This window comes from Protopterus annectens, chromosome 13.part0 (assembly GCF_019279795.1).
Source record: "Protopterus annectens isolate FY-2018-M chromosome 13.part0, PAN1.0, whole genome shotgun sequence".
Classification (NCBI taxonomy): Eukaryota; Metazoa; Chordata; order Ceratodontiformes; family Protopteridae; genus Protopterus; species Protopterus annectens.
In genome coordinates this window covers 217132314-217151300 of record NC_056747.1, presented here as the reverse complement: position 1 = coordinate 217151300, position 18987 = coordinate 217132314, and the positions used below count along the sequence as shown (strand labels likewise).

General features: G+C 35.5%; 1 protein-coding gene across 1 annotated transcript in view; it reads left to right on the top strand.

Moving 5' to 3' along the window:
- Nucleotides 1-18987, top strand: part of LOC122787169 (guanine nucleotide-binding protein subunit alpha-11-like) — a 191162-nt gene that overhangs the window by 136595 nt on the left and 35580 nt on the right. The window contains exons 3-4 of the mRNA XM_044053746.1: nucleotides 6286-6440; nucleotides 9014-9142. Of these exons, the coding sequence (XP_043909681.1) occupies nucleotides 6286-6440; nucleotides 9014-9142 (284 nt within the window). The remainder of the gene's footprint in view (nucleotides 1-6285; nucleotides 6441-9013; nucleotides 9143-18987) is intronic.

Below are 18987 nucleotides of genomic sequence, written 5' to 3'. Positions count from 1 at the left end.
CTCTTTAAATATTTTGGCGCAATTTTTAAATCAATTTAGTATAAATGAGACACTTAGATTTTTTATGGTTGTTATTTCTGAAGAAGTTCTTTGAAAGCAAAGAATGAAAAACGTACGTGTATTATTCAACGTTTAAAACCATTTCATTAAAGGCTTTCCTTTTTCGCTCCAGTCCGTGGTTTGGTTTTATAAGTTTCATTTGTTTCGTGGTTTGGAGTTTTGGTGTTCACCATGGCTGAAGATTCGTTTATTGGAACGCCTGAAGTGTTACAGGAGATCAGTTTAACGGATGATAGTTCACACAAGTTAACGCAGCTTATAGCTCTTTTGTCTCAGAAGGTCGAGACAATGAACACTCGACTGGATTTACTTTTTGAATCACAGACACAGTTGCAGAGTAATGTGGTAGCTACTGTTTCCTTACAACCTGGACAAGAAATACGGCAAGTAGAGAATATTGGCCGAAAGGGGCAGGGACAGAGCCCACAAATGAAGCAGCAAGACAATATGGTCATTTTCAATACCCAGGAACCAAATCGAATGATGCATGCGCCGCATTCATTAGAAGTGGCAGTTCGTGAACAGGATGCTGTAACAGGTACTGTACAAGCTGCTTTGGCTTTTAATTCTAAACAGCAGGAATGTTTCACTCACACTAATGGTGTTACTAATACAGTCCGTACAGCAGGATTGAATCAGAACAGTGACGTTTTAATCACAGAATGCAGAGCAAGGGATTTTGTGAATAATGCTAACAACGATATAAACAACGGTAGTAATGTTAATGTCAATAATGGTAGTAACGTCAATGAACTGCAATCTTCCACAATTAATGTGAATTCCAGGTTAAGGTTAGCAGATCAAATCCCAGATTTGAAAAACTGGCTAACAATGTCTATAGGTTTAAAAAGATCTGAACCATCACATAGGGATGTACTAAGTGAACATGATAATATGCTGGAATTGTCCCAATTATTAAATGAACTTGATAGCAAAATGTTGAAATATAAAAAATTAAATCTTGAAATTGAATATTTCGAAGAATGTATTGGAGCAGAAATAGTACCCAAGGGTTTGAGAACTTGGCGTTACCCCACGGGTTTAGAAGCTAACTCTGATTTTCACAAAGATTTGGTTAAGTTGTTCAACCTACATGGGCTCCAGTTGATGCAAGTAATGATTAAGCATTATTCTATTTTGGCCAAAGATTTGAAGGACAACATAGAAAAACTTGATGAAACCATCAAACAGCATAAGGACTACTCTAGATACACATTTGATTATTTGAGATGCTTTCAGAGCATAGAGAAACATATCGATAAAATGAGATCGATCAAATTGAAGAAGTTGGATAGAGATAGAAAACATTATAAAGAAGGCGTAGCATTTCCATCACCGCCTCGATCACAATCAATCATGAATGTACAGGAGGCAAATAATGGAAATAATTACCAAAACAATCACAATCGATTTGAGATATCACAACAAGATAATCAATTGTATGATTCAGTTTCGCTTTCTCCCATAAGTAACCAACATGATGCGGCTGATAATAATCAGGTGAGAAGAAGTGAGAGAATAAAGGAAAGAAATACTGTATCCAATGGAGGGTCCTCCAGTAATGAAGGATCGAACAGCACTAATCAGGTTTTTCCCAAGAGGAACCAGAGGGGCCAATGGAACAACAAGAAGAAAAATCGGAACAACAGGAGATGAACACTAACCCAGACAATATGGTCAGGTTGAGATTGATTAAAAATAGAAAGGGTGATTTTACCATTTACAATTTTTCCTCTTTCCAAGTTTCTCAACATATGGCTGACACGTTGTCAAAGGGTTTAACTTTTGTACCAGCATGTAAGATGGACATTGCCAAAACTTTATGTGATCTGAAAATGTTCACTAGGAAGCTCAATTTGAAGTTTTTATTAGGGAACCAACAGGCACATTGTACAGATTTTAGAATATCTAGCTGTTATAACCCCCCTTTGCATAATTCTCTGGTCATGTTTGAAAAGTTTTGTGAATTAGATTTTAGAAAATTAAGTAAAACAACAATTAATCATATGCAGAATTTAGATCCTGAAGAAAAAGAAGATTTGGAATCTTTGTTGTCCGTCAACATAAGAATTATGAATCCCGATAAGGGAGGAGGTTTGGTTTTCATGGATGTGCCTGATTATGAAAACCGTATAAGTACCATTCTAAATGGACAGGCATATATTTTAGCATCTTTAAATGAATACAATATGGCTAACAATTTTATAAAAAGTTTTTTGAATGAGTTATTCATAGAATCAAGGATTGATTTGCACACATATAATTTTTTAACAATATTAGCCCCTCGAACACCATACATGTTTGGAGTGCCCAAAATACATAAGAATCTTCAGGACCCACCATTAAGACCGATAGTGGATGGAAGAAATTCATCCACTTATGCATGTGCAAAATTTGTTGATTCTATTTTAAAGAAATATGTATTGCAAGAGAGTTGGATTCTGAAAGATTCATGGGCATTCCTTTCTAGATTAAATTCCTTAACTTATGGGGAACAATTTAATTTTGTTACCATAGACATTAAAGATTTATATACTTGTATTCCTCAACAAACAGGAATAGAATGGGTAATAGCCAGAATGAGAGATTTACATGCACCCACAGCAGAAATAACATTAGTACAAGAAATGTTAGACATAATTTTGTCATATAATTTTATTTTGTTCAAGAATCAATATTATAAACAAAATGAGGGAGTAGCCATGGGCTCACCCTGTGGGGCTAGTTATGCCAATCTGGTTTTATCCCATTGGGAAAGTACATATATTTTCATAGATGACCAATTCAACAAAGTTGTTAAATATTATGGGAGATTTATTGACGACATTTTCATGATCATTGATGGATCATCTAATATTGCGAGAGACATGGTTGACAACATGAATAAAACAACCAGTTTTTTGCAGTTAACCTACTCTTTTGATGTAAAATCCATGGTATTTCTGGATGTACAAATAACAAAAAATGTGGAAAAACAGCGATATGAAGCTTCTCTTTATAGAAAACCCACTTATTCAAACAAATTTTTACATTTCTCAAGTGCCCACCCTTTGCACCAAAAACGATCGGTCTTAAAGGGTCAGTTAGTTAGGGCAGCGAGAATGATTTCTATAGATGAAAAATTTAATGATGAATGTTTAGTATTAAAAGGGATGTTTATAAATAGAGCATACCCGATAACGATGATAGAAGAATTAATACAAGAGGTTTCTACAAAGAGAAGTAATGGTATATATAAACCTATTTTAGGTTTTAAACCAACAAATGGTGAAGATAGAATGCTTTTTAACTTGAATCAAAATACAATAACAAGGATGCCGTCCAAGCATTTGGAAATGGCATGTATTATGAGTTTCTCATCCCATCATGTAGGTATAAAAGACATCATTTTTAAAAATTGGTCGCTATTGTGTGATGGGATGGGTGTGGATTGGAGTAGTTCCGTTGGACCTGCAATCATATGGAGGAAGGGTAGGAGCTATAAAGATCTGTTTAACCATAGAAATACAATTGTACACCGAAACCCAGGGATGAGACAATGTGGCTCATGTTCACATTGCCACATAATTCAAGAAGGCAGTAAAATAATATTGAATAATATACCCGTAACAATCAAGGGTAGGTTTAACTGCAATTCTCAGGGAGTAGTTTATGTGGCGAAATGTCAAGCATGCCACTCCTTTTATATAGGAAAAACTGAGAGGAGATTAAGAGATAGAATAGCAGAGCACCTTAGAAGTATTAAAAACAAAAGAGAGGATAATGCTTTGGCAATACACATAGGGATGTTTCCCCAGCATAGATTTAAATTTAATGTGATTCAACAAATTTTACAAGATGAAAGAGGGGGACTGCAGAACCTGGAATTAGAGAAGATGGAATTAATGTGGCAATTAAGGCTTAATGCATTCACAAAGCCAGGATTAAATGATAAATGTTCTATTATGTGTTTATTGAAATTGAAAAGTCTTGAAAGATAAGATATATTGAATAAAAGATAAGAGAATTTAATATGATAATAATATTGATAAACAATAATTATTCTGAGTTTTTGTCATTATGAATTTCTATATCAAATCATAAACTATAAATAAATTTAAATACTATATTTAAGATATTGAGGTTGATAGTGTTAATTGAATGAATTTAAAAAATAATTAAAAAATAATAAAAAATAATAAAAAAATTAAACAAATTTTAAAAGCATTTTCAGACAATATTTTCAAGGAATATATATATATATTTTTTTGGATATATATTTTTTTTGGAAATATGTAAATATTCAAATGTGATATTCATGTTAAAGTACTTCATATTTTAGAATATTTTATCATTTTTCAATGATTTTTAAATCAATCTCGAATATTTTCAAATACCCAGAATATATGGGTTGTTTTCAACATTACAGGTATGTATGCCCTTATAGGTGAGACATCAGTTTGTGGGCTCATGAGAGTAGATGTTTACATATGATTTTCACATTTATTATCAACAAGTGTGTCTTTTCTGATGTACGAAAAAAAGTTACATATTGTATATATTTTATACACACACATATATAATATGTTTTAGGTGTCAATATTTGTAAATCTTTATGCATTGTTTAGGTTAGAAATGCACATATGGTTGCATATAATTTTCATGAATCAATTTAAGTAATTTTTATGCATAACATGGCCCGATAGGTATGGGTGTATACATGTATGTATGTATATTTATATACATATATGTATACACATATCCAGTTATGCATAGCTGCGATCTATTTGTTATTGTGAACATTAAGATTGTATTATTAGGATCAATTTCATCATCCATTATTTATTTATTTATTTATTTATCCATGTTATTGTTAGTTATTTACTGATCAAGTTTTTATAACAGCACGAAGTTTTTTTAAAAAATAATTTTTGTTTTTAGCAACTGTCTCTTTAAATATTTTGGCACAATTTTTAAATCAATTTAGTATAAATGAGACACTTAGATTTTTTATGGTTGTTATTTCTGAAGAAGTTCTTTGAAAGCAAAGAACGAAAAACGTACGTGTATTATTCAACGTTTAAAACCATTTCATTAAAGGCTTTCCTTTTTCGCTCCAGTCCGTGGTTTGGTTTTATAAGTTTCATTTGTTTCGTGGTTTAAAGTAAAGAATATTTTGCCATGCCTACAACTTCAATAACCAACTGCACAGGAGGAAATCAATGTCCATGGTCTCCAAGGCAACATGAGACAGCAGGCATCAGCAGCAGGCTACTCAGTGGGCATGTCAGTGGCACTGAAAACGCAATGCACAATGGTCAGTGACTTTATAATTGGTGTGCGTGTGTGTGTGTGTGTGTGTGTGTGTGTGTGTGTGTGTGTGTGTGTGTGTGTGTGTGTGTGTGTACCATTATTACCCCTTCACAGTGTCTAGGGAACATTAATTAAAATGTATATTGGAGCATAAATGTGACCACCACCAAACTTGAAAAAACTAGAACCAGGAAACACAAACACTGTTTAGGTAGGAAATCCCAGAAATGCAGGACACAGACACCAAAGCTAGTGCTTTCATTCACTTTTATTACATGAACTTCCTCAGAAAAACCTGTGACTACAGTAACATGCAGGATTCCCTCCATGCTGTAGCACACATCTACATACTGCAGTTACATAAGCATGTACTGTACACTGAGCACAACACTCATTATTTCTTCTGCCCCCTTGCACTTGGTTATTAAAGCTTTGGGAATGGCAGTCTATCCTACTCTTTGCTCACAGAAAATCTGCAACAACCATATTTCTCTGGAACTGAATGCCACTTAAGCCATGTGTCCCCAACCAAATGTACTGCAGAGAAATGTCTCACCTCCTAGACAACTGAACCTGGGGAAAATGTATATTCCATGTGGAGGGTACAATCTTTCAAAAGAAAAGAAAAAGCTAGGCGAATGTGTAGAGGTTACATGATATCATTTAAGGATATTAGGTGTATTGTACAGAGAAGGATAAGGAAGTATTTTTTCATGAAAATAAATGGTAATGACTGCAATAACCTTTTGGAACAGGCAGTATGGCCAAAAATACAGTTTAGCAATACATAATGAACTAGAGTTACTGCCTGTCCATTTATACACAGGACAGTCCCTGTTGCTTTAAAGCTGTCTATTATGATCTTCCTGTTTATTCTGAAATCTCTAATTTTTTTTAATATGCACTAAACTTTTATTTCTGCTTGGATTGCAGCACCTTGCAAACTTAATTTCAGATGTGGAAGTAAATACGATACTTGTACTGGACAAGCAGTACACAAAAGCCATCAAAGATCTCTGGGCAGATGATGGAATCAAAAAGTGCTATGACCGGCGGAATGAATTTCATTTGTTGGACTCAGCAGCTTAGTAAGTAACATCTGAAACATATCCAGTGTCCAGCATTAATGAGGGTCATTCTCAGTATTTGTTCATATCTCCAACATTGTTTTACACATGCCTATTTCATATGGACTGCTCACATCTTTCATTTTCTGTGCCACCATAAATCATTGTATGAGTATGTGGCAGTGACAAAACTGGAATTTCATAGATGAACAGGACAATCCACTTGTAAATTCTGACCTTCTGGTTATGCGTTCATATATGATTATGCATCACAGCTACTCTCTAACTAGCAATGGCAATTATATATACAGAAGGGAAATGGTTACGATTTTTGAGGGGTTTCCTCTTCCCTTGCTTTTGATGTTTAAGCATCTAGTTATTGAATATCACCCTCATTCATTCTGTCAGAGCAGATGAAGGCAGGTTGGGACCTCAGTTTTACCATGCAATGGAGGCTTCTCAGCTGTTTGTTTTTATATATGTATTGGCTGTTTCCAGTCTAGAGTATCTGATGTCTCAACAGTCCTCTGACTGTTTTAACTCCAGTCTCCCACCTGGAATTAGCAATCATCATCACTTTGTGGGAGGTCTCCTCTCCCCGGATGGGTGAAGATAAGAACCAAGTGCCTCTATTACAAACAAATTTGCCATCTAGTCATGTGATCACCACCAGAAAGCACTTCTGGTGCAAGAAATGTTTTTCTCCTTCATATTCCCCTACCCCCAGAATAGCCCATTTTCAGCGATTGCCCAGGAGGAAAAGCCCCATAAAGAAACTGTTACAAATAATGCTACAAAACAGTTGCAAAAACAAAGAGGAATAGCAATCAGAGAAGATTTTTAAATACATAGAATAAATCTTAAAACTTTGATTGAACTCAAAACAAAAATTATTAGAGCTATATAGTTTGATAAAAAGTGTGTTTATAGTTTGATAAAACTTGTGTGGCTGCCTGCATGCTGCAATGTCTGTTATCTTTTGCCACAGTATTGAAAACCAGAAAAAAATGACCCACTCTAAAATGTAACAGCCGGCCAGTAGCCAATTGTCCCTTCCACTCAAGTCAACCATTTGGCACCCATGTTTGTAGACAGTTAGAAGTTCTACTTCTGTGTAAATGGACGTTATGTTCTCACAATGACCATTGCTACCAGAAGCTTCTTATGGTTCAGCAAGGCACTTTATTTGTTGTTCCTTACTTGACTCTGGTGTTTAAGTCCTGCAGATGCTGAAAACTCTGTCTGAAGACAAATAAAGGTATAAAAGTCTCTGCAGATGTATGTGTCCTTCTTGTTCATAAGGAAGTGTCCAAACCCAAAGCTTGGCTCATGCTTATAAATCTTCCAATTTTATATATATATATATATATATATATATATATATATATATACACACACACACACACACACACACACACACACACACACACACACACACACACACACACACATTTTTTTTATTTTAAACAGTCACATGAAAATGCTCACTTTAATGCATGACTTGTAAGAATAAAACCAGGTAGAAAATGCGGTTACATATATTCAGTAGTTTGATGATAAAGTTAGCAGTTATTTTAGGATCACACATGCATTCAGTTAAATTAAAGGGTTGTGACCATAGTTTAAAGCAAGTAGCTGAAATGTATAATGCATATTATCTCAAGAAATAAGGAAGGGAGATGGCACGTGCAATGTGTGAGCACTTAAATGTGGGAACAGACAGTAAAGGGGTAGAGTTTATTGGGACAGATTTAGATAGAGAGAATAAAGAACTGTGTGCTATAGGTAATGTCATAATAGCCTCTTGTTATAGAGTAGCCATTATGTTCTTAGGCAAAAACTTCCAAGTTAGTCAGTCACAGTAACTTAGGGACACTACAGGAGCTTGAATACCAAGTGTTCAAAAAACGCAGGTTCAAATCCAGAGACTCCAAGTGCCTTGTAGCTTACGTAGGCTGCTGCACATGCTTGAATTCTAATATGAGGAAGGATTGGCATGAGGATTTTAAGGCTGAAAAGTGAGATGGGGAGTTTTAGGGTTATGGAGTGATCAAGGAGTTTATTTTTAGCTTTAAGGAGGAGGTAGAAGTTTTATGTTTAGAGAGTGATTAGAGTGATTATGGACTTAGGTTTAGAGAGCGTGGAGTTTTATGGTAAGGGAGTAAGGACTCAAGTTAGGAACTTGGGTGGGAGTTTTAAGGTTAGAGCTGAAGTTCTGGTAGGGCTTATATATGTTTTATAGGGTCAGGTGTTGGGAGCATGATGTATAATTGGGAGGCAGAGCTAGTAGGAATTTGAACACTTGCGTTTTTGAGCAAGTGACAAAGAGCTGGAGTGCTTGTGAGCTCCTAACACACAAGCACCTGTAGTAGACCATGATGACTTGAATTTTTTGTGAGACTTAAACCCTGTATTAATAGCTTTAAGATAATTCTGTATCTTCTGATCCCTCCCAGGTTCCCACTATGAAAACAGTTGAAAGCAGAAATGTTAGTGCATTTATTGTAAGGTACTTTCTGTAAGTGTTGAGTGTTTCTTTGACTTTCAGATTTTTTTTTGATATCTATACATTACTTAATTTCTGTTTTCTCCAGCCTCTTCACAGAACTTGATCGTATTGCTGCTGACAGATATGTTCCAACAGAGCAAGATGTCTTAAGGGTGAGGGTTCCCACCACTGGGATCAATGAATACTCCTTCACCGTGGAAGGCATGCATCTAAGGTAACTTGTAGAAAAAAGTAGGGATACAACATGCCTGGTGTGTGTGTGTGTGTGTGTGTGTGTGTGTGTGTGTGTGTGTGTGTGTGTGTGTGTGTGTGTGTGTGTGTGTGTGTGTGTGTGTGTGTGTGTGTGTGTGTGTGTGTGTGTGTGTGTGTGTGTGTGTGTGTGTGTGTGTAGATGATAAGACCCATTTTCAGCAGATGCCTGGGGATAAAAGCAATACAAAGAGTGAGAGAGAAAAATAAAGCTAATTACATAATCAATCACATAACTGTAACAAAAGGGTAATCAAATTACAAAAACATCAAGGCATATGCAAACATTTACAAAGAAGAAATACAAGTATGTTCGAGAAAAAGATAAACATGCATAATATATTTTAAAAAAATTAAACATTTATGTTTACAAAAACATATATTTTACATAGGAAGCTTGATTCAGTATAGTACATAGGAAATTTAGTAGGGGACTTGGTATTAAAGAAGTTATAGAGATAAGTGAGAAGGGCACTAAGAGAGAGCCTTTGGATTAGAAATTGAATATTAATAAGGGTGTTAAGATAATTTACTTATTAGTGGGATTAGCAGATGAAGAGGACACACTGGAAGTTAGGGGAGGTATAGCATGATAAAGTGGAGAGAAGTTAAAAATAGAGTTAGACAGGAAGATGGTAAAAACAAGAAGGAAATGGAGCAGCTGAGAGGGAAGTAGGCAGTGAAGTAGCAGAGCTAGGGTAAAGCAAGACAGCAACAGCCAAGGGATCTGTAAAGGAAGTATGTCAATTTAAATTTATAATTTTTGAGATTATAGGTAGAGTTGATATGTAAGGGAAGAGACTTCCATAATGTGGTCAATGTGTAGGAGTGTATGGATTGTCTGACAGTTTTATTTGGTTTGTATAAGATTAAAAGTTTGTCTTTGGAGCAGAAAGATTGAGAGGGCGTGTAGATTTGGAGAATTGAGTTTAAGGCAGGGCAAGCTTCAGGCTTGTAAATAATCTTGTAGGCAGTTGTAAGTTGGAGCTAGTTTGGATATTGTGGAAGTTGTAGCCAGTTAAGGGAATAATTATAGAATCATTGTGTTTGTATTAAGGGACATCTGTGGCAAATTTAGCAGTTTTATTGTAGCAGGATTCAAACTTTTTATTATATTCTGAAGGTTGGTTAGGACAAGTGGTACCATATAGTAAGGAGGGTAATAGACAGGTTGTGGATAATGCAGTATTAGTGGACTTATCCATAAAGTATTTATGTTGATAAAGCATCCCTAGTTTTTTGTTTTTTATTGTATTGTGTATGTGGAGATCAAAGGTACGTTTGTTATCTATAGTAATTCCTAGTAGTTCTGTGTATGGGACCACTTCAATTTCAGTGTTTAGTGATAATATTTTAAAGTCAGCTAAGATGCTCCTAGGTGTGAAGATGAGGAAGAGTTTGGTTTTATTGGGACTTAGTAATAGTTGCATGTTATTTAGCCAGGACTTGATGGAAGTAAAAGAAGTTTGTGTTATTTGCCTAAGATGTCATTTGAGGAGCAGATGAGCATTGCGTCATCAGCATATTTGATTAGGGAGCTTTGTGCAGAGGCAGTGTGGAGATTATTTATGAAGACATTAAAGAGTAGGGGACCTAGGATGGATCCCTGTGAGACACCTATTTTATTGGTGAGATATTAACAGAGACATCCTTGCTATTTTACATATTGTTGTCTGTCAGCCAGATAGTTAGAGAACCACTGTAGAGATGAACTGGACAGGCCAAGAGAAGAGAGTTTTAGGAGCTTGGGGTATGAAACGGTATCAAAAGCTTTTGATAAATCTAAAAATAGAGCTGTTAGCTGTCAGGAGTCTCTTGCTTTGTTAATTTTATCTGTAAAGGCTATTAGTGCAGTTGTACTATGAGCAGTGAGTGTTAGTAGATTATTATGGATAAGGTGGTCAAGAAGTTCCTTATATAAACATTTTTCAAGGTGTTTGCAGAGTACAGATAGGATAGCAATGGGGCAGAAGTTGGATAGTTCAGTTGAACTTCTACCTTTGTGTAAGGGGGCTATGATTGATTTTTTTGCAAAGGGAGGGGATATGGGATTCTGTGATGTATCTATTAAAGAGAATACTAACAGGCTAGGCAATGGCATTGGTAGCAAATTTCAGATATTCAGTGGGAGGTTGTCTGCAGCAAGAAAGAATGGTTTTGTCTTGTATAGTATGTTTTGTATATAGCTAGTGGGAGGTCTAGACTCTGTAATTGAGATGCTTTGAGTAGAGAGGGAAGGAATGAGATGTCTTTGGATGGTAAGGAAATGTGACTAGAGGACTTGTTAGGATCCTTGACCAAGCTAGCTATACTTTTTGTGAAGTGGTTAATGAATAATTCAGCAATGTGATATGGGGATTTGTCTGTATATGGTGTAGGACTGTGAACTCTGGGATAAGGAGTGGTGAGATGGTAATCCAAAAAAAATATTTTTTGTGGCTGGTAAATTGCTGTATAAAGCATTGTTTCCTATCAAATGCTATGAGTTTCTTTGATTACATAGGTGTCTGTAGTTTTGTAGGTTTAGCTTTTCTGTTTTTGTGCCATTCTTTCCAGGCTTTGTCTCTATCAAGTAGAAGTTTCTTTGTGGGTCTGTGGCTAAAATCCAGTCTAAACTTAATCCTTGGATGTTGCTTTTGGGAGTTCCATTTGGTGTTGTAATGATTTGGGTGAACCCGAAGATATTAAGTTTGTTGTCAGGGAAGTGTGAGCTTAGACTTTGCCAATTAATATTGACATCACCCAGGATTATTGTTTCACTGGATATATTTTGAGATACCCAGGACAGAATGTTCTCTAGTATGGGAATATTGTGACCAGGGGGAATGTACAGAACTATAATACAAAGTTGTCTAATATTATTGAGTTTTAAGAGTATAATAATGAGTTCAGTGTTGTCAAATTTTGGAATAGGCTTATAATAGCATACTATTGTATAGGTGTTAGGATAGACTAGGGCTACCCCTCCTGTTTTCTTGTGAAGTCAGTCAGATCATAGTATGTTGTAGTCTGGAGGGAGAAGTTTAGTGTCTTGTATATGTGACTTTAGCCAGGTCTCTGTAATTGCAAGTATGTCAAGAGTATGTTGTGTTAGCCACACCTGGAATTCTGTTAGTTTATTACAGATGTTCTGAAGATGTAGTGTGATTAGAAGAAGGGAATTAGAAGGTGGCCTATTATGAGAAAGGGGGGATGAAGCTGGTCCAAGGTTTGGATGGATATCGCCGCATAGGGATCGAAGTGAGAAGTGGGAGATTTTATGGATAGTTCTGACTGGATTTCTTTTTGAAGTTGTTATTAATGGGTGAAATTTTTTCAAGTTGTAGCAGGGTTGTAATATTTTATATTTAAAGAATAAAAGGAAGTGAGACTGAAAGAGGCCAGCTGATATGTTAGAATAGCTTTTTACGTGTATTGCTAAGCTTGGATAGGATAAGCTAGATTTTCTGGTTATACTAATTTTAAGGTATGAAAGTGTTGTCCAGTATGTAAGGATTGAGATACTAAGTGTGAGGCAGAAGAGGCAAAATATTGTGCAGTATGTGTTTATTTGAATAAGGAACAGAGAAAAGAGAAGGTAGTAGGAGTTGAAAAGGTTAGGAGACATGTGTAGATTGAGAGAGATATGTTATAGTAATGCAGAGGTTACAGTTAAGGGTAGGGATGTAAATTGCTGTTAAGTGGAATAGTTGGTATGATTGGATGATGTGTTGTTGGGGGCATGGTTATTGTTAGTATAAATGTAATGAAAGACGGGTGGGTGGGAACTGGGGGTAGTGTAGGTGAGCAGAGTGAGCCAGACCTGGATCGCAAAGAGCTGCTCTAAGAAAAGCAATTAGTAAGTACAAGGCAGCTTATCCAAAAAACTTTAGTTCGTAGGGAAAAATGAGAAATTATAGATTATAGGGGAAAAGAGCAGGGGGGAAAAGGTAATCTGATCATGAACTTAAAACAAAACCATGTATTATGTGGAAAGTTTACTGAAAATGAACTACAATTTTGCCACAATTAAATTCAGTCAGTGAGACACAGAAACACAAGGAAAAATAGGTAGTGCAGATGTGAAGACAGGCCAGGCTAAAGAAACTCCAAAAATTGCAGATAAATGGGATGTATACAATTAGCAGACAGATATAAAATGAAAAGCAGGGTAAAGGCCAATAGGGTGGAAAGAGCAAGCCTCAGTGATGTGAGAGGGTGGCATTTAATGGCTAACAGCATAGAAATAAGGTAATATTTCTGAAATATACATTCAATTATTTGCAGGGGCTAGCAGAGCAGAAGTATCCATGGTACGAACTTCCAAAAGTAGTTATGATGATAAGAGCAATGCTTGGGGTTGTTCGGCAGTTGTAGGAATTACAACCTAGAAATAAGGACATGTGCGGTGACAAATATGACATTTTTACCAAATGTATAAGTTAAAAACTAAAGTAAAGACCTCCTGTGGCTTGTAATAATAACTGAGATACTAGTACGTACAAGAAGGTTAATAAAGAAAAGGCTACTAAAGGGTTAAAGGAGAGTTAATGTTTATGCTGAAACAATACAGATTATATACAGGAATGTGATTCTGAGCATAGCAATGACAACTGCACACTGTTCTTATGAAGCATAAAACATTTTCTCTGGCTATATTACTGGTAGAACTGTCGATAGCATTTTCAGTCATGAGGACAAGAGAATACTATCCCATAAATTTATATATGTATATAAAGCAGTGCTCTCAGGTTAGTTATACATGCATCATATTTGTTGTTACTCTTAATGAGTGGTAAAAACAACTGTCATTGCCATACTATGGTGCTCAATTAGCCAGATAAGTCCAACGAACATGAATCAACTTAATAAAAAGCTTCAGTCAGGGTAACTACAAACTACAAAGCCAGGGAGAGGCCTGAGAGCTTCCTAAAGTAGCATTAGCTATACTTAGAATGAGATTGAATGAGTCACAAAACGTATCAATACATTTCAAAAGACATTACCTCTTAAACAACACAACTTTCAGTATGAAAGTTAAGAGTAAGTCCATAAACAGGATTGCACATCACTAAAGGCTGTAACAGAGGGTTTACACATGATGAGAAGGAAATAGATTAAATGAATCCAAAACTGATATCTCTCATACTTACCAAATTACCATAATAGGGTCTGCACATGTGGCAGATGACTTCACAGAGATAATGCTCTCTGACAGGTTTGGTGACTGTGCAGAAGTTAGCTTTTATACAGATAACGATGTCTTTTATGTGTTGGGGTATTTTACTAATGAATGTGATACAATAACCTCTTGTGTTAGTCTATACAAGTAAAAGTATAAGGGATGGTGTGTGTACATCCATTCATTTGAGTGAAGAGTGAGGGGAAGTTTGTTGCCATGAAAAAAAAAAGATTTTATTGTGGCTCTAAATTTCAGCTATGCAGTGTCACAATTAATTTGTTCAGGTGAACAGAAGTTGGTGAATGCTATTTCCCTTTTGTGATATGAATATGCGTGAGCATTCTGAAGACAGATAATATAGACTGGGTGTTAAATAGTGAACAACGAATGAGATGGAATTGATTCATTCACATTCCAACTGCAAATTTTAGGAGTCTAGTTCTACCCATTTACCAATGAAATGAAAAATAAACAGGTGACCCTGACTCAGTGACAGCACTACATATAACAATTTCCAGGAGTTAAAAGCAAGACAGAAATCATATTATTTTTATTATGTACCTTGAGACAAAACTCTCTCTCTCTCTCTCACTGTCTTTCAAAGACGTTCAGGACTCTTTAATTGCAAGCCCAGTAACTGCAGGGCAAAAACTGCAAAAGAAATTTAACAAATTGTAAAACTTATTGTAATGCCATTAAAGCATTTCAGGCTTCTAGACGCAACATACTTATCAACTTTTTTTTTTTGCTCAACAATTTTGGACAAGGCCAAAAATTATTGTGGGTCAAGCGCCCCAAATTAGGAACAATTTATTTTTGCAATAATTCCCTTAAAAAGTTAATAGAACTACAGGTTTTTCACCATCATACATGTTCTGAATTATAAGAAGTACGACATGCTAATGTCTGGTGTTACTAACTGCAATCCTCAGTAATTTACCATAAAAATTTTATAGTAAATAATGAAAAAATGAGGTAAAATAAGAGACATTTGAGAGGTATGTCTCACATCTCTGGTACATATTATATCCTAAATCTGAGATCTCCACTCCTTAAAGTATAAGGAATATTCTGGAGTACAGCAACATTGAATATACATTCCCCACTTTCACAGTTTTGGTCTCACTGTTCCAAAACGTTCGGCAAAAGGATCAACTAGTTTACCAAAACAAATTCCTCTGTGGTAGATATATGCACTAAAAGCTGTTAGCACCTTCTTCTTAGAGGAGGGATAAAGCCAGAAGTAAAGAATCCAAGAATACTTCATTGAATCTAATGGACATGCAGTCTTGCATTGTGAGAATCACAGAAGTTGAATTCATGTATAAACCATAGTTCTTACGAGAAGGGGTGCTGCCCTTACCTTGATTGGGACATCATGAGATGTTGAATGGGTGTGTTTTTCTGTTCCCTATTGGCCAATCCGTGTGGGGTTATAACAATCACTGATATGCATGGGAACCTTAAGTTTCAACAATCAGAAGGAGGATGGCTCAGTCCTAATTTGCTTACCTATTCACATGCCAATTTGCATGGGAATCCAAGATTCAGCAAACAGAAGGAGGAGGGCTTAGTCTTAATTGCATGCCCAGTTTTAGGCTAATAAGTGCCTCAATACAGGGGAAGGTAATCTGAGCTCCTTTGTGCAGCCAATATATTGGGAGCTTAGTACAGTAGTTAATCCTCACATCTAACAAAAGCTAAAATGTAATACGAAGAAATAAAAACTGTAAACCTATCACATTATTACAATATAATGGATTAAACATTAACTTTTGCCCTGTGAGCTTTTTCTGGTCCATTTTCATATCCTGCTTCCTATTTACAACTATATACAAAATCAGGGGGTGCCTTTTGATTCAGAAATCAGATTTTAATAGTTCATAGGTGCTCCCTGGTAATACCTAATCTAATATTTAATATGGGTCTTGAACATAATGGTATGCCAGATATTTTTATTAGCATTCAGTTCCTCAAGCCTCATACCTGCTTAGAGCTTTTTAAAATGCTTGCTTTTATGGGGTTCATAAAACCCCCAAACTATGGAAAACAAAGTATCAAGCAATTATTTACAGGTTAGTGCTTAACAATGAACATGCCCACTTTTAAGGGGCTCATATGAAATGATGGATTAGCCTTAGGTTAAATATTATAGTACTGAGCTCTTCCTTATGTATGACAGCAGTGCCCACTTCTGTGGGGCTTGTATATACAGTATCACCAAATATCAGTGCAGAGTAAAATTCAGCCTTACTTATATCAAATTCTAAGTCAAAATAATTAAAAAAAAAACTGTGCCCGCTTTTATGGTACAGAACTAACATCTACATCATGTAAATCATTTAAAATAGTTCATCAAAGAAGAAAACCATTTCAAATACAAATACTACCATATAATAGAAGTTCTGCTGTCTATTCTGAGTAATCAAATGAAAATTAGTAAACCAAATGTAACAACGCAAAATGTAGTAGTAGAATAAATAATGAGCAAGGTCATGTAAGTGGATCATACATATCAAATTGCCTGTTTTGCAAAATGCATGAATTGACTCTTTGGAAAATGTCCATAGAAGATGTTCATATACATTATGGACTGTTCCTGGATCTCAGAGTATTTGTAGTATGCTTTGTGGCACAATTTTCTAAGAGCTAGCACACTCTTAACAGAGCACTTGTGTTTACACCCAAGTGTCTGGTATGCATTGTCTGATTTACCAGGCCAGTGTGCAAGTTTTTCCAGATGTGCATTTTTGTTCCCCTGCAATGGATCCATTTCCAGGGCATCCAAGATATGGTTTGGAAATTTCATCCAGTGTTTTGCCAGGGAATTCCTTTTGTATTTTGAGACTAATATCAGATAAGTGCTGGGCAATCCTGACTTTGAATTTGTTTATTGTTTTGACCAAATAGACAGCATTATGGGATGAGCATTAGGCCCTGTAAACAACCATTTCTGTATTACACTGTCTTCCTGTGGAGCTCCAAATCTTCTTTTTAACACTGCAACCAAATAATCTTTGTTGCTCAGAACTGGACAGAATCTGCAGAAGGTTTGAACACAGTGGTGTGCATCGTTGTACTGTCAGGATAACCTTTATTATTAACTGCATCTTAAATTTTAATTATGAACATTTTTATTATCATGCCATTTTCTGCCACATTTAAAATATTGAAAACCTTACTTTTATTCATAAAAAAGCTACTGTTTCATCTATGGTGTTATATTAACATGATATATTTATGTTAACAGATTTTGTATTTGTTATGCTAAAGAAAACTAATAAATGAATTTTTGTTTCATACCAGATATTTTGGAAATGCTGCAGTATATGAAACTATGATGGTTGGTCTTTTTGATCTAATTTTAATATTACCTTCAGAGGTTCCAGCTCTATAAATGTTTGAAATGTTTTAAAAAATTCAGAAAAAAAACTTGAATTATCATACGCACACCATGTTCTTTTAAAGACAGTTTCAGTCTTAGACCATTAAGGTAGAGAAGTGAAAAGAAGTGACATATACAACACAATGAAAAGCATAAGATTATACAGCAATGTTCAACAAAAAGCAAAGTTAGGAACAAGTTACTGATATTTGGAGGAGTATACATGCAAATCATTTCTAAATATTTACAAAGAGAGCACAGGGATGGAGTGTGGAAATACTAAACAATTATTTATGAAGCATATACCAGGTAAGGAGTGTGAATTACAAAAGGGAGGAGATAAAGGGACGTGTTAAGAGTGTCAGAGATAGTTTGATAGTGGAGGGAAGCCTGGTGAGGGTGGAATACAGTTAGAATGAAAAGCTGAAGTAAGGATCGACATCAGGTTATTTGGTAAGAAGGGTAGCATGAACATTTGGTTAGAATATGGAGATGGGTCTTTAGCTGTGTATGAAATTTTGAGTAGGTTAATGTGTCTTTGATGTAGGAGAAGATAGCTTTCCAAAGTTTAGGTACCAGTCTGAAGAGGCAGTGGTCAGTATAAAAGTGTTTTGTTCTGGGGAACTAAACTGAGGATGCTGTGTAGCTTTGGCTTCTGAGGCTGTAGGATTTTGTCTGTCGAATAAGTTTGGATGTTAAAAGAAGAAATTGTTTCTAAAGAAGTTTGAACAAGATGTGAACCTAAGAGTAGGCCAAGACTTTGTTTAACAAGTCCATTTGGCTCTTTCCAATGTTTTGAATTGATGTCCTTTTTCTGAGAGAGACTGCTATAAATCTGCATATTTTGTAAGAAAAATGTATTGATATGTGCCAGGTTTTGTTCTGATGCAGCAGCAACTACAGACAGGTTAAATTCCAGGTGGAAGCGAAGAATATTTTTCCCTTTTGATATTCTGTTTGCCTAAAAAAAGGAATGAATCAGTTTTTTTCTGGTATAGTCAAGACAGAATGTAAAGTTTGTAGATGGGTCAAGCAATATTTGAATGAGTTAATATTCTCAGTTGGGATGTTACTGTCAAAGATTTGTAGCTTTTTTGAGTTTTGTAGACTTTTTGTTTGCTTCCATAAGTCATGGCTTTGTCTTGCTGGAGTTGACTAAGACATTTTTGTTGTTCATCCCGCTGATTAGTGAAAGACTGTGGAGGTATTTTCTGAGATAGAGACAAACAGCGAGATGAGGAATTGAGTTCTATGGAATCGGACC